Source organism: Martes martes (genome assembly GCF_963455335.1).
Source record: "Martes martes genome assembly, chromosome: 4".
NCBI classification, from domain to species: domain Eukaryota; kingdom Metazoa; phylum Chordata; class Mammalia; order Carnivora; family Mustelidae; genus Martes; species Martes martes.
Window position 1 is genome coordinate 157,888,751 of NC_137891.1, and position 20,901 is coordinate 157,909,651.

A 20,901-nucleotide genomic window follows, 5' to 3' on the forward strand; every position below is an offset into this window, starting at 1 on the left:
CCGTTTAGAGACAGCTGTGGCCAGCGGCCAGCTCCCTGCAGAGAAGAGGGACGGTTGGGGGCAGGTAGGGCACGGCCACACCCTGGCCCCTGGCAGCTCTGCGTCCTGAGAGCTGGAGGAGAGAGACGCTGTGGAGGGAAGGAGAGGGTGAGTCACTCGGAGAAGGAGATGGATGGTGACACAGAGAGGCTGGTCCGCCCAGCCTGCCTGGGCCTGCTGGACCGCGGGTGGAGCTGTGGGCAACCGAACAAAGGCAGATGTAACTGGATGGCGTATCCCCCAACGGCTGTCCTGCCAGCAGCAGCAGTCACTGGCCCCCACGTGCTTCCCGTGCGCCCGCCACGGTGTCGGGAGCTTCACACGCGCTGTCCTGTTACATGCGGCAGTTGCAGGGGAACAGAGGAAGGATGTGAGAAACTGAAGACAAATCCCAGGAGGACATGTGGACTTGAGCCCAGTGAACACAGTGAGAAAAGAGGGAGATGGAGAGAGATGAACGCTGGTGGGAGGCTGTCCATCTAGAGCACTGGTTCCCAATGTGGGGGTGAGGAGAGAGCCTCCCAGATGACACCAGGCAAGGGATGGCGATGTTGTGGGTTCTCATGCCTAGGGGTGCTGCTGCCATCGGGGAGCCAGAGGAGCCGCTACACATCACACGACCCCCAGGAGAGCCCCACACAACTAAGAGTCATCAGGCCCCAAGGGTCAATGGTGCTGAGGCTGAGAAACCAGGGCTGGAGGCCACAGGGGCCTGGATGTTGAGGCTCCTGACAGCTGGTGGCCACCGGAGGGCAACAGGTGCCTGCCTGCTCTGGAAGGTCTCAGAGCTGCTCTGCTGGCAGCAGGTGGGCGGGCACTGGGGGACTTCACCACAGGTGGTCCACAAAGCAGCCTTTGGGACAGAGCCGGTGGCCGGCAGAGGAGAGGCTGTCTCAAGAGTTGCTGGGGCTGTTGGGCCCTGAGCACCGCTGGGGGCGGAATATACGGGCTTTGCCGGGACTGAGATGAGGAGCGGTGGGGACACCAGAGGCAAAATTCCTAGCAACTGGCTTTCTAGGTGTCTCCAAGTCTCGTTAGTAGGGCCTGTCTTGGGGCTACGGGACAGTGCGTGTGAAGCTCCTGGCAAGTCGCTCTTGACAAAACAGGGTAGGGACAGGTGCTGGTAGAGCCTGGCTATCAGGCAGGTCTCAGGCACAGAGACTTAGGATTGGCCCGTGGACGTCAGGGTCCACAGGAACACGTGCGAGAGAGGGAAAGATAAGCAAAGCCGCACTGGGACAGCCTGCCTCGGGGTACCTGGCAAGTGGGGCTAGAACTAAAGAAAGCCCCGTACTTGCTGCCCAAAAGGCCTGTGGGTGTGGGCAGGAAAGGTGATTTAGGGAGGCTAGGTGGGAGTGGGGGATGGGCCACGTCAGGACCTGAGCCCACCTGGTGGGGCTGGAGGTGAGAGCTCTCCGGTTTGTGCCTGAGCTGCCAGCTCGGCTCATCTCCAGAGAGACCGGCCACCTTGCCTCAGGGCTGCGGCCAGTGCGAAGTGACTTCAGAGAATACTACCCAGCCAGGATAACAGCACGGGGTCCTTCCTCTATGTCTGGGCCTTCTCCCGCAGCTCTGCCCCGGGAAACACGCCCATCAGACCATGCCCATGCAGCTTGCGTGGGTTTCTCAGTGGCTCTGCTGGGCCACTCCTCTCCCTGGTGTAGTCACACACGGCGAAAGGCTTTCTTGGGACCTCAACTCTTTTGACCCTATGATCTTTTAAAAGAAGTGTTTGGTTAGGACTGCATGGCATTTGGAACGGTCCGGGTGGAAGGAGGCAGGTCTTTGAGAAGAGCTGTCCCGGTGGCTCCTCTCTAGGATGGGGCTTGTCAGACCTGTGCGCCTGTCAGAAGCTCTGCCTGGAGCAGTGGGGGGAAGGCCATGCACGTCACAGCTCCCCTCATCTTGGCCATCTGTGGGGGCTCTCAGGCTCCCCACCGGACTCTCTGCTCTGACGCTGTTCCTTAAGACAGGCCCTGGGGCCACTTAGGCGAGCCTGGATGGGCAGGATACCTCACAAGAGGCCAGTGGGGGCCTCCCACCCTGCACCCCCAACTCTAATGAAGTGTCACCCCTAGTCTCTGAGACACAATTTGCCCGTCACCCAAGGGGCTGGCAGCCTTGGCCTCTTGGGAACCTGTGCCCTGACATGGAGCAGTTCCTCACCAACTACACAGTTGATGCCTAATTCTCTCCACCCTGTCTGACCAGGTGGCCCTAAAGAGCAGGACAGGCTGTGGACACTGCTGGCCGGACAGGCAGACGGTCCCCTCGAGAAGCTGCACTAAGCACTCAGCGTGATGAAGTCATCGCTGCAAGAAAGCCGCGTCCAGTTTCCTCTTCAAAGCCCCTGAGAGGAGACAGTTTCACTCGTAATGATGCCCATCTGTGCAGGAGGGCTAAGTGACAGGGATGTGGGGGTAGGAGGGGCTCTGGGCCCCTCCCATGCACTGTGCACACCAGACCCAGCATGTTCTCAGGAAGGGACGAGTGGCCAGCTTTGGTTGCCCTTGGGCCGTGAGCCTAGGAGATGCTAGACACTCCAAAACAGCCCCCAGGCCCTCTGGTGGGTCCCTGGATTTGTGAAGACGCAGGATCCTCCAAGTCTCAGGGAGAAACACCTGAAACACAGTAGGTGCTCACCTGTAGGAGCTCAAAGCAGTCTCGGACTGGCCTTCTCTATAAGGATCCTGGCTGGTGACAAAGCACAGCTGCCTCCTCCTCCAGGAAGGCTCTGGGCAGACCTGGCCAGAGGGCAGGCTCACTTGGCCTGGAGTACCCCCCTTGCTGGGGTGGGCAGACTCGAGGAATGCCAGGGAGGTCTGCCCATGTTTACATACGAACAAGTGTGTTTGCTTGTGCGTGCGCGCACGCGCGCACACACACACACACACAGTGAAAAGTCAGCTTGGAAGGCTCTAGACTCCCATGGGGCTCTGGACCCACGGGGCAGGACCTACAAGAGATACAAATGCTCCCAAGAGCTGCTGCGTCCCCCAGGGCCTGCGGGGAAGGAAGGCAAAGTGGCGACGGACATGGGGAGTCTGCCCAGTGGGAGCAGTCCTGGCTGTCCTTCCTGTGGCAGAGAGAGGCGGGGAGAGGAGAGCCTGGGCAGAGGGCAGCCCCCACTGCCTACACTGAGGGCTCCAGACCGCATGCCCAGCAGGGCCAGTTCAGCTCCATGGAGACAGGGCTGAGCGCTGCCCGTATCCTTACCTCGCACATACAGGTTGGCGGGGGCCGAGTAGCGAGTGCCTGCAGAGTTGGTCGCCACACACTCGTACTTGCCTTGGTCCGACTCCTCGCTGCTCTCAATCTGCAAGGCACCTGCGGGGACACAGCAACAGAGATCAGGCCTGGATTGTGGGGAGGGGTCTCGATGGCATTTGGGCTTGTGCTGACCAGAGGTTGAAGATGTTGGGGCCACACCTGGGCACCAGTGTTGCCTCCAGGAAGCTCTCCCTGATGAGCCTCCGGCCTCGTGGCTGGAAGCAGGCTTTGCAATCGGGAGCACAAACTGCCTGTCCTAACCCCTGCAGTTTCGCAGAGCTTGTTGGCTGGGCCAGGGGCTCCATCCCATCCCCCCCAGCTCCATGGAGTGTCCAGTCCTGGACTCCCCATCCTCTAGCCCACTGGCCAGTAAGCATGCCCATGGGTGCTCCCAGACCTACCGGCCCTGCCAGGCAACGTGGAGCCAGGCGTGGGTGGGAGCAGCCTGGATCCCCACTGGCCTGGGAGCTGCGAGCACGCGATGGGGCTCACCTGGCAAGAGCCTGGGAATCGGCCGCCCACCAGAATTCTACAGGAAGGAAGGAGCTTGCTCTGGGGGGCTGATGCCTGGCAGCCTCCGCTCACAGCACCCACCCTCTCCTCCCACCCTACCCCTATCCCTCGGGCCCCGCCCATTCCGGCTCCTCTCCTCAGCCTGGTCCTGCTAAAGTGCTTCGACCCACCGCGGCTGCTGCATAATTCAGGAGGCTAATGGAGGCTGCAGCTCCCACTCGGGCCAGTGCCCTCAGGGGCTGCTCTGGCCTCAGACGGACAGACAGGAGCCAGGACTGGGGGTGGGGGGTGGGCAGCTGAAAAGGACCCTCTGGCAGATCCAGGTAGGGGAGCCCAAGGCAGCAGGGGTTGGGGGGGTGGTGAAACCACTCGACCTGGCCACCCCCAGCCTTGGCAATAAACACCTGAAAACACCGTTCTTGAGAGCACACCAGGCAAGCCGTCTAAGACAGTAACACCCCGAGCCACAGGCAATACCCCCTCCCTGGAACAAGCCGACAGACAAACCCACACAGGACAGTCCAACGGACATTGAATCACCCCACAGCACATGGCCTGACAGAAAACCGCCACCTGCACAGAACAGCCAGAGTGACCCTAACAGCCCCTTCCCAGGCCTCAGACTGGCTGATGGTCACCACACCCACAAAGGACAGAGACAGAACCTGTTGGACCCCACCTGACTGGCCTGGATAAGAGCCACAGGAAGAGTTCCAAGTCACACTCTCATGGCCCACGCCCCAGGGGAGGTGCACCATGGGTCCCAGCTGCAGCCCCTTCACTGCCTGACACCCCTCTTCTGCACCCAGACCCAGGGCAGCAGCAGGGGCCCTGAACACACAGGGGGCTAGGGCCTGGGGGTAGAGGAAGGGCCTGCCAAGGCTTAACCTTGATGCAGGACAAAGGGCTGGCTTGCTCCGTGGTCCTGGCTTCAGCCCTCCCCACCGGCCATCAGGGAGCATGAGGGCCCAGGGCGCAGGCCAAATACCCATCTTCTGCAAGAACAGCCCTGATGGGCACCCAACAGGTCACGTGTATGGGATGGATGGACGTTGTTACAGAAAATGTCCCTTCAAGCAGGTGGGGTTGGGCCCCTGGCTGGTGTGTGTGGGGGTGTTGCACTAGGTCAGCTCAGCTGGGGAGGGAGGGGAGACCTGGTGGCCAATGCCACAGGCAGGGACAAGTAGTGGCGGGGTGAGACCCCTGCCGGGGGAGGAGGCTCCCCTGTTGCAGAGAACTGGACCTGTGTTGGGGACCCAACACAGCCCCTGAGCCTGGATGCACACAGAAACCCCAACATCTGGAACCAACACCACAACCCAGTGGTGGGGACACAAAGAGCTAGTGCAGGCTGACAGCATGGGTGGGGGGTCTGGAGGGCGAGTCCCGGCCTCGGAGGGTAACAGACCAGACACCCTGCAGGGAGGCAGCAGCTCCTCTCAGCCCTGAGACCACCCTGGCCCTGGACTAAGGGACTAGATGTGCCCAAGGATGCTGAGAGAGGCGTGATGAAATGAGGTAAATACGATCAGTCCAGAAGTGACTGTCTTCCAGTGGGCCTGCTCCAAGCCAGACACTGCCCGGACCCTCGTCCTCTCCTCTAAACCTCGTGACTAGTGAGGTGGGCCCTGGCCCTGATTTAAAGAGGAGGAAGCAGACTTCTGAGAGAGGGATTGCTTCTCTGAAGGCCACGCCAGCGAGTCAAACTTGCACCTGGATCTTTGAGTGTCCAGAGTGTGATTTCTGAAGCCTGGGGCCACAGGGCTCTGGGGTATGAAAGCAGCCAGGGCGGGCAGGGTGTCTGAGCTAGTCACAGTGGACCCTGGTTATCCCCTGTGTCACTGCAACACCTACACTGGAGTCTTCCCTGAGTGCTCCTTCTCACGTATGCTGGGCCACGGGGATTTATGGGGCAGTCCTCACCCTGCTCTAGGGCCAGGATGTTAAGGGAAGTCAAGCAATCATTGAGGGCCCCGAGAAACAGGAGCTTCTTGGGAGGAAAGGCGAGGCCTGGTCATGCTGCCCCACCTCCTGGGAAGACTCTCCGTCTGTGGATGGGCTTGGGGCTCAGCACTTGGCTTCCCCGTGGGAGTGGACAGGGTCCTTTCTGTGGGGTTGGCCTGAAAGGCTGGGGAAGCAGGGCTTGCCATCCCCAAGGCAGGGCTCAGCGGAGTTTTTCTACAGTCCAGACTTGCAATGGATGAGTCCACAGGAGGGAATGACCGAGAGTGGAGGTGTGTGGTGGCCGGTGGTGCTGAGGGGACTGGAGCTGGAGATGAGGAGGCTGGAGAGGTCAGGATGGGGATGGGGGAGGTGACGGACTGGACGGGATGGAGTGGTGGTGACGGCAGTGGCGTGGCGTGGCGTGGCGAGATGCACGGACAGCATTCTTACCTCTGATTGGTGAACCACCTGGCGAGGTAATTTGAATGCAAATAAGATCAGAGAGAAGCATTAGTACAAAAGGAAGGAAAGCCACAAAAAGCCAAATCAGATCAAATAAAACATGAGAAAGGGCCTTAAATACACGGAGAAATCGAGGCCTGAGTTAGACCGACACAGGTGATAGGTGCGCAAGCGCCAGGCTGAGCCAGGCTGAGTGTGGGTGAAGCGGTGTCCCCAGGGTCACAGGCACTGCTCTGAGGCGGGCAGGGGCGGGAGGTGGGGCTGGGGTCGTGGAGCCAGAGGTAACCAGGATCAGGAAGATGGAGCCAGGGCTCCTGCAGACCGCGCTGGCTGAGGTCAATGAGGGGAAAGTGAACAAAAGAGGGAGCAACCCCACTCCTCAGGGGCACCCCAATGTCCCAGATGGGCACGATTTCAAAACAAAGCACTTACCAAAACAAACCAAGTTAAGCACACAGAAGGGGCTAAAGGGAAGGCTTGCTGTAGGCCACCACCAGGCCAGGTCTCCTTCAAGCAGACACACCAGCCCAGCCCCACCGGGGGACTGTGGGGAGAACTCACAACCCAGTGACAGATGCCCCACAGAGCCCACTCAACCCAGATAAAAAGTGAGTGACTACTGAGCTTCCCCCAACCTGACTGGTGAGAGCCAGAGGCCAGGGCCTCCCCCTCACCTGGTCAGGGCTACAAGCCCAGAGGGCCAGATGCACCGTCTCCAAATGCCCAGTGCAGGGCTGCTATGAGGTCCGAACAGGGGCCTCCTCTGAGGCTGTGCTCAGGCCCCATCTTCTACCACGGCCTCATCTGCAGGAGCAATGAGCCTATGGGTGTGCCTGAGCCCCATGCTGTCCACCCTGCCCCTCTCCCCCTCTGCCTGTTGCAGGGGAGGGAAGTATGCCAAAGGACAAACACCGATCACTCCCTCATCGACCCTGATGACACCTGCCTAGGAGGAAATATCCATGCCCACACAAGAATGATGAAACAAGCTGAGGAACAGTAAGTGGCTTCCCCAAAGCCCAAGGTCACATGGCCTTTGAGTGACGTGGCAGGAACTAACCAGGTCTGGTGCACAGCCTTCCCACTGGATCAGGCTGCCTCGTGCAGACACAGAAGTTGGAGGGGAGGCACAGGCAGGTGCTGGGACCTGGGCTGGGTGGGGAGGGGCTGCAGAGAGACTGGGAAGAACCATTATCACAGTGATCCCCCAGGCATGATCCTCAAGGGACCGTGAGTGTCCCCAAGACCCTTTCAGAGGGTCCACAAGGTTGAAGCTATTTTCATGACACTAAGAAGTCATTTGCCTTTTTCACTCTAGCTCTCCCATGAATATACAGCGGAGTTTTCCAGACGCTCCACGAAGTGTGATATTGCAATAGACCAAATGTAGAAGTAGACATGAGAATCCAACAGTCTTCTATCAAGCCCCCAATTAAAGAGATTTGTGAAAACGTAAAACAATGCCACTCTCCTCATGAGATGTTTCTGTTTTAGAAAACATAATTATTTTTCATTTAAAAATACTATTTAACAGGGGCGCCTGGGTGGCTCAGTGGTTTAAGCCGCTGCCTTCGGCTCAGGTCATGATCTCAGGGTCCTGAGATCGAGTCCCACATCGGGCTCTCTGCTTGGCAGGGAGCCTGCTTCCCTCTCACTCTCTCTGCCTGCCTCTCTGCCTACTTGTGATCTCTCTCTGTCAAGTAAATAAATAAAATCTTTAAAAAAAAAAAAAAAGAATGAGAAATTCTAAAAAAAAAAAATACTATTTAACATGTAATAGATTTTTAAATTATTTGAAAATTTCAATATCTAAAACTTTTCTCAACATCTAATATGGTAAATACTGATGGATAAAACCTACGCCAACAGAAGCTCTTTGAGGTCCTCTAATATTTATAATCAGAGGTCCTCAGACCAAAAAGTCAACAACTGCTCCCTGATCTGCTTCTACAGTGTAGGCCTGGCCTGGGAGGGGGTGGCAGGGTAAACAGTCCAGGACTGGGCCCCCTAGCTTCTGGCCTCTGCTCTCCCAAAACCTAACCTGCTGTGCGATGAGTCTCTGGATCTCTCAGAAGAGTCACTTCTCCACCAGACTGAAAAAGAATTCACCTTACCATGTCACAGGGTGGGTGTGGGAGACTGGAGGGACCCAGGAGTCAGCAGGAGTCAGTGCTGCTCCTGAGACGAGCCAGTGTGCCTGGGTCAAGGAAACCCTGACCACGCACCGCCTGCGTGTCCTCCTGCAGACCCAGGGGAGAGGTGGGGCAAGTAGGGGGACAGGCTCTTCTGGTCAGAGCTGGGCCGTCTAGCCAGTGGGGTTGGGGACAGCAGCCTTCAGGCTCCCCCCGGAGTCTGCTCTGCGCTTGGCTCTGGGTCCCATCTGCCAGGGCCAGAGGGCTCCCCCCACCGCAGCCAGATGCGGGCACCTCTGCTCAGGCCCTGTAGTCTCAGCTCAGGTGTCAGAGGGTGTGCAAGTAGACTGCACTCTGGGGGAGAGTGTGGATGTGGTCAGGCTGTCCTCAACGGCAAAGGGATGGCAGCTTGCACGTTCAGGCCATGGGGATGAGCGGAGCACTGGAGGTCTCCTCAGCACCCCATCTGGGCTTGGCTGAGCGTGTGGGCCACCAGCTCCTTTCAAGACCTGGAAGTGGCTCTGAGCCCCACTTGGAGATGAGCCTCCCCTTGCTGCTCCGGTGACACCACCTGCTGCTGCCTTGACTTCCACTCTCCCTGAGTTTGTCTCCAGTCCTCTGCGCCCACCCTGGGCCTCAAGTTCAAATTCCCAAGAGGCTCTGTGACAGTATGTCATGTCGCTTTAGTGAGGAAAACACCCATGGAGCAGAGCTCAGGCCTGGGCGGCGCTCACACCAGCAGCCCTTCTTTCCAGTTCCTGTTCTGGGGGCCATGTCCTGTGCCGTGGGCTGTAGCTCAGCCTGCAGGTGCCTGACAGGTGCTGGGGACGGGTCAGGGAGGGTGTGAGGTCGGGAGAAGACAGGACTGTGGCACTCTGCTGTGCTCACGGGGCCCAACGATCCCCCAGGCCCCAGGCTTGGCATTTGCGATGCCAGAAGGCCTCTGGGTGACTGCACGGGGGAGCTCCCTGGCCCTGGATCTCCACGTGTGACCCCAGGTGACTCCCTTAATTCAGCTGTGAAGTGGGCATGATAATCACAGCCTGTCCTACTTCTCAGGGTTGCAGGAGAATCAAGTGCAACAAAAGGCAGGGAAATACTTTGTGATCCGTCGGTGACGCGTAAACTGCGAAGGTCCCTGTAAACAGCCAAGCACTCGGGGGTCTGATTCCACTGCATGAAGGGATCTCCCTGTCAGATGGGCGCCAGCACCCTTTCACACAGTAACAGGACAGGGGCAGCAGCTCCTGGAGATGAGGGCCTGGTGCCAGAGCCAGGCAGCAGTGATGGGAGAGAGTCCTGTGTGTTACTAGAGACAGGATGATGAAGTCCCCTCAGGTGTCACCTCAGGACCTGGATCCTGGGTCCATAACCCTCAGGTTGCAGCTCCCAGGTGGCGGCAAAGGTGAAACAAGGTCTTCCTTGGGCCTAACCAGCAGGGGGAGTGGACATCTGTCTGCAGGGGCAGGGCCCAAAGGTCTCGTTCCTGAGAGCCACCTGTCCTATAGCTGGCTTGTGCTGGGGGGTGGGGGGAGGGGGACCTCGCACTGGGGTCTGGGGAGCCAGACCCATGCCCTTCCTGTAAGGAGCACCCGGCCTAAGTGAGCAGAGAGATGGGGCCAGGCAGTAACAGCATTGAATGCGGTGGGTCCTGAAGGAGGAGGCCTTACTTAGGCACAGAAGGGAGAGGCTTCCTGATTTGGTGAAGTAGAGCAGACAGCAAGGATGGGGTCAGGGTGGCTCCGTGCAAGTGGGGGGTGGCCAGAGCCTTCCCCGTGCACCAGGCAGTGAACTAAAGCATCGACTGCTGTTGTCTCCCTTAGTCCTTTTTAAAGCTGAGAGAACAGAAGCTCAAAGAAGTTAAAGAACTTCACGGAGGCCGCAGAGCTGGTAAGTGGTGTAGCTGAGACCCGAGGAGGTAAAGCCGGCGACCTGAGCTGGGAAGATCAGGAGGCTTCTGTGCACCTCGTTCAGGAGCAGGAGCCTGGGCTCGCGGGCAGTGAGGGGCTACTGAGGTTGTCCAAGCACAGAGGGGCACGAGCAGAAACCCGGCAGCTGCGGGGGGCTGGATTCTCAGGGAGAGCCTGGAGGCAGGGAGCACAGTGCTTACGGACCGGGCTACCGCCAAGGCAGCGGAAGGAGGAAGGGGGTCTGGCGTGGGAGCCATGGGGGTGACAAGAGGATGTGATGCTTCCTTATCGGAGCAGGAGTTGGGGCGTGTCCCCGTGTTCAGGCCGAGGGGGCGGCCACCTGCAAGGAGGTGGTCAGTGGGAGAAGGCCGCCGCTGTTTGGGAAGGAAGTCACCACTCCTGGCGAGTCAGGGTGACACTCAGAAGGCAGTTAGATTTTTTTGGTCTCAAACCGGGCAAGCTGTGTGGTGTTGGGAGACAGAACCAGGCATGTGGGTGTGGAGAGGGTACCTGAAGCTACAGGAGGGGGTGAGTTGGCCTGGTGGGGGAAGGCCCCACTCACGGAGCAAGTGCTGCGGACGGGGGCTCCCTGGCTGGTGGAAGGAGCAGAGGAAGAGGAGGCCTCAGGGAGACAGATGTGAGAAGAAAGCCAGGGAGGGGGGAGGAGCGGCTGCCAATGGCGTGACAGGCAGCAAATGGGGGGCACAGGGCCTGGCCCACAGTAAGGACCACATAAATAGTTGATGGACGAGCGTGCGAGACGGCGAGCCTTCCCAGAACTGTTGCCACGGACGGCCAGGGCCATGCTGGGGCGGAGGCCAGGCCTGCGGGGAGGACCATCTGGCTGTTTGGGGAGCCTGCCCGGGGGACTGCAGGCAAACGCAGAGGAGCCGAACCAGGCCGCTGGGCAGTGCTGGGCAGTGGCTGCAAATGCTGCCGGACCATTTCCTGCCTTGATTATGGCTGTTTTAATTAACTGCGTTACAGCTGCCTCCATCTTGTTGAGTTTTAATTAAATTAAATGAGCTAACACTTTGTAGGCTGTCTCAGGCGGCCCTGGCTTAGGCCTGAACCTGGCCCCCACCGGGCAGCTCATCTCTCCTTCCTCCCCTTGGTGCTGCTGGGGCGGCTCCCTAGTGGGAGGCAGGGGGGAGGGGCTCGCACCCCAGGGAGTGGCAGGGGCACCTCTGACGCCTGCACAACCCTGACAGGCAGAGTTGCGTCGTCCTTTGCAGTGCTGACCTCACAGCCAATGGGCAGCAGGGGCTCTGGCTGGCACTGGCCGTCTTGCCTGAGCCCACCACCCCACGCAGCTCACAGCAGAGTTTCTGGACCAAGGTCTATCGGCTCAGCCTTCGCTGGCGGCAAAGGCAGAGTGCAGCTAAACTGATGCTGAGCCTCCTTTCCCGCCTGCACCGTTCCCACAAAAACTGAATCAATTATCCTGGCGGGAGCCTCGGAGGCAGATCGATCAACGGGGCGACACCTCCTGCCTGGTCATGACGGCATCCTTGCTGCCAAGGGCTCCCAGCTGGCTCGACTGAGATATCCAGAGGAGACAGGTGGCCCTGGTGGCCAAGGGATGGCAGTAAGTCCTCCTGGCTCGAAGCTCCTGAGGTCCGGCCTTCTGAAGCCTGACGAATCAGGCATCTCTGGCCTCTTTTCCTGGCTAAGCCCTGCTATCTGGGGAAGTAAAGAGAAGCATCGAGTAGGCCTCCTCCCAGGCCAGACTCCAGGCAGGATGGAGGATAAACAGCCACGGAGCGCCTCTGCAGAGTCCAACACAACGCCAGGCACTCCACTCATGCTGCGAGGAGCCGGGCTGCACTGAAGTCTAGACTCTGGCGATCCCAGGAAGGTAGAAGAATCCCTGACAACGAGCCCTCGCTGTCAAGCTCCCTTCCCTGGGCCAGGAGGGCCTTTACCGAGATGCGAATCGCCCACTGGATGCCGTCCGCTCAGCCACGGAGGGCCGGCCCCAGGCTCCCAAGCCCGAGAGGGAAGGCTGTGCTGGGTGCCAGCAGGACATCCTTCCTGAAGTCTGTGTGGCCCCCTGCCCCTTGCCCTCTGCTCACCTGAACGCAGCTGCTTGATGCGGCCATTGCTCGTGGCAGGGTCCACCGGGAGGAAGTCCTTGAACCAAGAGATCTCAGGGTCGGGATTCCCGCCTGCTGCGCACAGCATGGTGGCTGTACGTGCTTTCTCCACCACCTTCAGCTGAGGCCCCATGTCGATGGAGGGGAACCCCGGGGGTAGCTGTTCCTCTGTAGACAAAGAACAGCAGGGCAAGTCAGGGCCGGCACTGTCTGCCCACTAGAACCCTCTGCCGTGGGTAGCTGCTCCCGACTCCCAGGTTGGCCCGGACCCTTGAGACCCTTGTCTCCCAATTTCTGACTTCTAAGGGTGGAGCCTGCTCCGTGTGAGGACCCAGACTCCTGAGTCCCACTTCCCAGGCCTGCCCTTTGGGGTTGGGGGCTGGGGTGGGGGGTACAGTTGACCATGGAGCACGCCCGGCCCTGGCAGGGAGTTTCCAGGTCTGAGAAACAATGCCTCAGACTGGAGATGTCAGCACTTCTCTCTCCGGGCCCTGTGAAAAACGAGGACTGATGCTCTGCTGGCCACAGCAGAAAGTGTTACACGGATGCTGGGCTGTTGGGGGTGGGGGCACAGCTCATATGGCAGCACCCAGGGCCACAATGCAGCCCAAAGCCCCCCCCATCCCGGTGCTGCCTAGTTCCCACTCCCTTTTCTGCACGTCATGTCCCTTCCACTGCTTGCCTCTGGCCTTGAGCCCCACAGCATGGCAGGACCCCACATCACAGCCTGGATTCTGGACCTGACTCTGGTACCCCTGCCCTACAAGTGACCCCCCCGCATCTTCTGGTCCTGACTCTGGCCCATTCTCTACTACAGCCTTGACCCTGACCCTCTTCCCTCACTCCCTGGGGGTCGTGGTCAGGCCTGTGGACCATGCTGGAGCATGTGGAGGCTAAGGAGAGGAAAAAAGCTCTGAGGACACCAAATTTGATGAAGGGAAGCGAAACTCCTCCCTGACTGCCTTTCCCACCTCACCAGGGGCTGGCGGCTCACACAAGAGTCGTTGTGTGGAAGCAACAGACATCGGTACACCCCCACACCCACTGCACAGACACTCCGACACACGGCCCCTGAGGCTGGGGGAGCAGGGCTGGCCACTCGCCACTCCTGGAAGCACAAGGGGCTGGGAGCACAGGCTCTGGACTAGACCAGGCGGAGTGGGGCTTTGACCTCCATCACCAACTAGCTCTGTGACTGGGGTGCATTACTCATCCTTTCCACGCCTCCGTTTATCTGTAAACCAGGTTCAAGCGCCCAGCTTGTACAGCCATTGCAAGGATCACATCTAATGACACACAAGGTGCTGGAGAGTGTGACAGAGAATCCGCACCAACGAGGATTAGTGGACATTACCGTTACAAGGAGCACCCGGCTGAGCCACCGGGGCAGTCAGGTACCAAGCCCAGGGCCTGGGGCTGGGGCCTCTGCCTGCGTTCGAGAACCTGGCAGAGCCTGTCAGTGAGGACACCAGACATGCCCAGTGGAGGCTGGGGAACGCTGTCAGTCTTCCAGTGGGAGAGCAAGTCTCCGTGGTGGCAGAGACCAGGAGACAGCACTGCCTAGACTTTCCTCCCTTGGGCCCAGCACAAGATGGGTATTTGGGGACACTAGCTGAGGTTAGACTCCTGTGCCAAGGAGAAGGCATATGGCATCCTTAGAAGCGATTCTAGAAAGTAAAGACTGGCAGGGCTGATCCTCCCTATAGACTCTCAGAGACCCAGGGGGACTGACTGGGGAAGCAGGCAGGAGAGGAAGCTGGAGGAGCCCCAGTAGGCAGGGGCAAAACATCCCTCTATCTGCTGCCAGATCCTCGGCGGGTGGGGCGGGGGGCTCTGCCAAGGCCCTAGCTGCCAGTGGCATCCCAAAGGGACCGTGGCTGCATGAAGAGATGGGGTCTTGCGCTAGAGAACAGGAGGGCTCGGAGCACAGCCTTGCCTCCCCAGCCTCTCCCAGTAGCTGGCGCTATGCTTACTTCCCCACCTGCAGCCCTATAAACTCCAGATGTGAACCCAGCATCTCCTTGGCTGTAAATATGATCCCACAGTGTCCTGACTTCTAGCTCTGATTTTGAAAAGGAAAATGTGGCAAGGAAGCAGGACTCGGGGTACACCAAGCAGGAGGCGGCTGCCTTTGGGCCTGCTGAGGTCTGCTTTAACAGGAAGGCCCAGAAAGGGCCTGAGGCCCAGGGCCCCTGTCCACCCTCTTTGCCCTCCTCAGCAGCTGGGGGACATTCAGGACAGTCAGAGCCACCCTAGCACACCAGGGTGACAGTCCTCAATCCTACCTGCACAGCCCTGCTGAGCAAATGGGGGCACAGGGGTGACAGAGTCTGCCAGAGTCCGGGCCCAGGAGTCAGCCAGCCCCCATCTCCACTGGCAAGGGAGATCAAGGAGAAGGGAAGAAGTACAAACACCTGCGGCCCCCGTGTCCTGGAATCTACTCTGAATTCCTAACACGGGGAAGGTCTTGGGGATTTACGCCAAATTAAGGACAATTAATTTTCCTCCCTCAATTATCGCGCCCTCAATGGCTCCGTCCTTGGCTCAGATCATGCCTCAGGCACTGCCGCCAGAGCCTAAAATCGGCATGTGTGAAGAGCTGTCCATAAAACAGCGGGACCCAAAACCCGGTCCCTTGTGCCAACTCGGCTTCTAGGCAGAGCTCGGAAGGCTGCCGTCCTGCACCTCCAGCAGGGTAAGCGTGTCTCGCAGGAGGACACTGGCCCCTCAGGAGTGACCCGCTGCTGTCTCCTCCTTCTCTGCTCCCCAGGAGGCCTCCAGCACATTCAAACGCAGCCAAGGTCAGCAGCTGCTTACCGATGCCCGTCGTAAGTCTGGCCAAGTTGGGCACTGGGCACACTAGTGGAAACTGACCCATCCACGAGTCTGCACATTTATCCCCTGCACACCCTGCAGGACCCACAGAGACCAGGTCCACTACAGTCTCAACCACGGGGGGGCCACGGACCTGGGGAAATCCCTCAGTCTGACATCACATGATGACTGCAAACCCATCAACAGTCAGGAAAACTGAGGCCCAGATAGGAGGCATAGAAGGTTACTGTTAGGGAGCATTCACTGTGTTCCGAGTAGAGAATTAAAATGCTTTAAAAAATGATTTACTCTTACCAAAACCCTAGGCAGTAGAAGAGTGACTCGGGGCTTAGAGACCTGGCCAAGGTCACGCAGCTAAATGAGAAGGGGGGCTGGGATAATCCTGAGGGGTGGGCCTTGGGCTCCTGGGAGGGGTGCCCCTGGGGAATGGTACCACCATCCTGCCATACCTCGCCCTCCTCCGGCTTCAGGGCTCAGCTGCTCCTCGGAAAGCCCCTGCACACAAGCGGCAAGACAAACCCGACTGTACCCCACATGTGGCCACCTGCGGGCACGCACCCACATCCCCACACCCCAGTGTATGCTTATTGAGTCCCCTCAAAACCTGTCCCGCAGGCTGCGGGTGGAAGGGAGGAGGGGCCCCTCCCCCTCCAGGCCACCCGGTAACCATGGCAACGGCAGAGAGGCGGGCTTGCGGAGGAAGGCTGCGCTCGTGCCCGTGTCCTAGCTAGCGCGCATCCGGGATTGGTCCAAGCAGCTGCCGCCCCTCTGGCCCCCACCTGGGCAGAGCGGCCCCCTCCCCTCCCGGGACCTTGCTCCCCCATTCCAACTCCCCAACTCTCTGCTCCCCCCCTCCTTGGGTTTCCTTCCCTCTCAATTGCTCAACCGAGTAGCTGGGGCTCCCCACACCTGCCTCAAAGCCTCAGCCGGGCAATCCCGGTGTGTGCGCCTGCAGGGCGGAGGCCTCTCCATTCTATGACAAGGGGGTCCTTGGGAGGGAAAGAGAAGCCTGTGAGGCCTGTAAGGGACTACAGAGGTATCGGGCAGCACGAGTCTCTACAGCTGTCTGTGGATTCCGCCAGCATGCACAGTAGGGTGCACACACGTTCCCAGGGGTCTGCCCCCACGGATCTCTGCACACCGTGCTGGGTGCACACGTGTACTTTAACGGCTCCTGCAGCAAACTGCACTGGGCTTTAGATACTGCAACAGGAGATCTAAATTCCTCCCCTGCTGTCCCCACTGGGCAGAGGAACATGACAGGGTGTGTGTGTGTGTGCGCAGGCGGAGGGTGTTGCCAGACGAAGGCTCAGAGAGGGGAAGAAACTTGGCTGAGGCCCCACAGCAGTGGTGAAGCTGCTTCACCTCCATGACTCACTTGCTATCTTGGTGGCTTCCTGGAGGAGGAGAGAGATGCAAGGGTACTAAACCCTTGAACATGGGACACAGGGAGAGCTCTGGAGGGGTTAGGTGGGACCGCCTGAGTGAAGGCTATGGGAGACTGGGGGGCCAGTGGGAAGGCAAGTCTGCTTGGAGCTAAGGCAAATGTTGGTGTCCTGGCAGATGAGGCTAGGGTAGGGGCAGATAGGGGATGAGCTGAGGCTGGCTGCAATGGCTGCGGGGAGGGAGGCTGGTGAGGCCCCATACAAAGCACACACAGGTTTCTTTGTCCAGCTCAGCCTGGGATGCCTGGGGCTGAGTCTGGGCCAGAGGGAGGGGGCTGCACCCGGGAAGCCGACAGATGGAGATGCCTTGCAGGGTCCTGGGGCGGGCGGCACCGTCTGTCGGCACGACCTTCTCACCCGTGTTTACCCAGCTTCGTGGCGTCTCCGTGCACACCCAGGCACTCACCGGCACACACATCCGCAGACTCCCTGGGGCGGCACCATCTGGACGCCTGACCTCCTCCCCTGTGCCTGAGTGTTGGGCCTGGCCTCACCCTATCTCTGAACACAGACACCTAGAAACATGCACGGCCAGACAGCCACAGAGGTGCACGGGAGAGAGAGACAGGTGCAGAAATAGAAATGTCCATGTGTGTGTGGAGAGGCACCTGCAGTGATGGCACCTGTGGAGACAGACTCCTGCAAGCAGATCCAGAGGCCGAGCGCATGGGCACTGCACACACACGGGGAGACCTGCAGTCAGAGCTGCACAGATGCCGGGGCACGGGTACCCAGAGACATGGGAGACACAGAGATGTGTAGAGATGTGTGAAGGGAGCGCATGGGCAGTGCGGCTGCAATTTCCCCACCCCCCCCCATGCACTCTAAGGAAACCAAGGCCACCTCGAGTCTCGTCCCCGAGGCAGCTCCATCCTCAGCAGGGTTGGGGCCAAGACACCAGCTATCAACCCGGAGGCCCTCCCCAGCCCTGGAGGCTCCTGCTCTCCCAGAGAGCACCCCCACCCAGCTTCCAGGCAGTAAGGGGGGGCCCAGGGAGCCTTGGGCCCATCTTCTTTCTCAGCTTTCAGTCTCGATTTTCAGCTTTTTCTAAGAGAAAACTCCCACCTCTTCCAGCACTCAGATTTCATCAAACTTGGCATCTTAAAAGCCTGTTTTGTTTTTGAATCTGAGCTGTTTGGGGCCTGTCGGCAGCGAGAGCCCGAGAGTGGCGGTGAGAGTGGAGAGCAGCCATGGCCTCCCCCTCCCCCAGGGCTTCCCTGGCACTGTCCTCCTCAACCGGCTTGGGGAGGCCTCCCTACCACACCGCCCCAAGTGAACCCTGGTGCTCTCCCCAGCCATACACCCTACCCACACTCTGGCTTGTGGGCCCAGGCCCAGGCTGGACTTTCCTCCTGGGGTTCCCCCACCCTGGCCCTATGCCAGGAAGATTCTTTTTATCCATTGATACCCCTAGGTTCAGGCGCAGTCCCTCCAGACCTCCGATGGCCTCCCACTCACTCCTCAGACCCCTGTCACCCAGCAGCCACCTCTACGGCTTCTGGCCAGTTCATCAAAGTCAACCGTGACCCCACAGGGCTAAGTCCAAAGGACACTTCTGAGTGCCCATGTCGCCTGACCTCTTGACAGCACCCCGCCCCACTGACCACTCCCTCCTCCTTCACATACCTCTCTTCTCTCCACTTCCACAGCCTCCCTCTGGGTTTCCCTCCTCCCTTTCAGGCCTCTCCTCACCAGATTCCTATGGAAACCCCCCCACCCCCCAACATGAAGTACTAGCCAGCTGGGGTTCCATCCGGGCCCTCTTCCTCCTTTCTTGGCTCTGGCTCCCTGAGATGTGCCATTTCTCAGCCTTCAAAACTCCATTTCCAGATGTCCCTTGGAGCGCCAGGCGAATCGGAACAAGGCCTCCTGGATACCTCCCCCTGGATACCCGCACATGCGTGCTACAACAGATTTCTAGCTGGCCTTGTCAATCTGCCCCTTCAGACGGGGTCCTGAGCCTCAGAAAATGGTACTGCCATCTACCTGGCCCCAGAGCCATAACCCAGAGTCTCCCACCTCCCCAGCCCCACTGTAGCCAGGCAGCTCACCACTCTCTCTCCACCGCTGGCCACCCATTCTCCCTTCCTCCCCTGCCTGCTGCCTGGGTTTGGGCCATTGCGACCTACTGCCTGGGCTGCAGGGCTGCCCCAGACCCTCACTGGTCTCCTGCTGTCCCACTATGCACCCTCAGGGACCTTTCTGAAGCATATATTTGATCGTGTCATTCCTCTGATTAAAATCCTCTCTCCCCTGGCAACCAGAGGGAGCACCTTACCAAGGACAGAGAATGTGCACAGATAGGGGCATTGAGAGCCTCCGACTTGGTAAGCTGTTCCCAGAGCTGCTGGCTCCACTCTGTGGTCATGAGGCTAGGGGAGAAGGGAGTCAGCGAGGGAGCCAAACACACAGCAGGGCCTGGTCAGTACCTGTGACCACAGGGGCGGCGGGGGCAGGCTGGGCACAGGGGAGGTACCTACCGTCCGGCTAATAGAAGACACAAGCATACTGCCTACACCATAGGAGGGCCATTCAGAAGGAAGTCCAGTTGGGCCCTTGGAGAAGGATCAAAACTAGAGAAAATGCGGGATTTTACGTACCAAGAAACCCAGAGTCTGAACTTGAAGGCCCTCCTGGCACTGCCCACCTACCTCTCCCAGCCCCATGCCTAGGGCCCAGAACTCTCCAGGAAATGGTTGCAGAGCCTCATGTCTGTGTGGTCCCCAGTGCTACAGTGGTCATGACAGGGGGTGGGGGGAGGTGGAAGGAGAGGTCACAGAGATCATAGTCGCTGGACCAGAAGCATGTAGGTCATGCCTCAGCTGTGAGGGGAGAGGCAGGAGCTGGCCTGGGTTGTAGGCCTTCTGTGACTGCAAATCAGGGAGGTGACAGGTCCGGATTCTGCAAAACCAGCCTGTTACCTAGACACATATGTAGGCAACAGGGAGAGGGCACAGCCTGCCATTTGGGAAGTCATTCTCTGCCTGTAGTAGCCCTTCTTCCAAATGCCCCAACCCCAGTCAGACCTAGGCCAGGGGCAGAGAGAAAGGGAGAGTAAGGAGTGCCAACTCCCTGGGAAAACTCCCACCCATCCTGAAAGCAAGTTCCCTTACCAACTCTGCTCCAGGTCCAGCCCAGCCCAGCCCAGGATCTCAGGACAGGGTCACAGGCTGCTCATCAGCCCTCCTGTCCCGGAGCTATTTCCAAAGGGACTGAGTATGGGGGTGAGGAGTGGGAGGCGGTTCTCGAGAGGTCCTTCATCACCCCACATGTCCCAAAGCCAGCCAGGGTCAGAGCCACTGCAGAACTCACGGGTCCAGGCCCAGCACTGACTGCCCCGCTGCCCCAAGTCTCTGTCCCACACGCCTATCAGTTGGCACCCCCCAGAGCCTGCCACAAAGGAGGAAGACCAGACACACTCCAGGTGGGCAGCTGGATTCCTGAGCCCATCTGGCATCCAAGGACGGTATGGTCCCAGTCTATCAGCAGGCATTGAAGCTGGGTGGAAACTGGGGAAAGGGAGCCTAGCCTTGGTAGGAGGAGGGGAGGAAAAGGAGGGCTCCCAAAATCTGAGCAGGATCCCTCTCTGGTGCACCCTCCCTCCTGGCCTGGCTGCAGAGGACTTGCTGGGGAGCCACTGTACTGGAGAACAGGTCAGCCTGACCGCTCTGTCCCATATTCGTCTGTCCAGCTGTCCCGCTGACCTAGAGCTCTGAGCAGGGAACCCATGGATCCCCGAGACAATGAGGCTAAACAATCTCTCTGACCATCCCCAGGGTCAGACTGACCCCCACACATTCAGCTCTGGCTGCTTGCGACACACACCATACCACGCACCACAAACACTCCGATGTGCACACACCCACAGACACTACCTGATGTACACTGCCTGCTGGATATACCACATCTCCCCGTGGGGCTGGATGGGAGTGCGTGCGTGCACACGCACACACCTGCCACACACCCCCTGTTGTACATGCAGCACATGCCACACATCCCACACACTGCCGTACCCAGGACACACGGGGCACCCACAGCACACACAGGGTGCAGGTCAGCTGCTGTGTCCCTGATCACAAAGCGAGCACTGCCACCAGGGGCACGTGGAGCCCTCAGAGCCAGGTCCCCCCAGGACAGAGTCAGAAGCAGCTCCCTCCTGCCCCTGGGCTGCCCCCTCAGCCCTCCACCTCTCCCCCTCCCCTTCGCAGCCCTCCCAGAACCTACCCCAGTCACCCGGGCCCTGCCCACATCTCTG

The 20,901-nt window shown here is 59.3% G+C and overlaps 1 protein-coding gene across 2 annotated transcripts in view; it reads right to left on the reverse strand.

Annotated features, from left to right (window-relative positions):
- Positions 1–20,901, reverse strand: part of PTPRF (protein tyrosine phosphatase receptor type F) — an 85,366-nt gene that overhangs the window by 37,581 nt on the left and 26,884 nt on the right. For both annotated transcript variants that reach the window (XM_080800496.1, XM_080800495.1), the window contains exons 6-7: positions 12,346–12,534; positions 3,256–3,366 (exon numbers count right to left, since the gene is read on the reverse strand). In XM_080800496.1, coding sequence (XP_080656622.1) covers positions 3,256–3,366; positions 12,346–12,534 — 300 coding nt within the window. The remainder of the gene's footprint in view (positions 1–3,255; positions 3,367–12,345; positions 12,535–20,901) is intronic.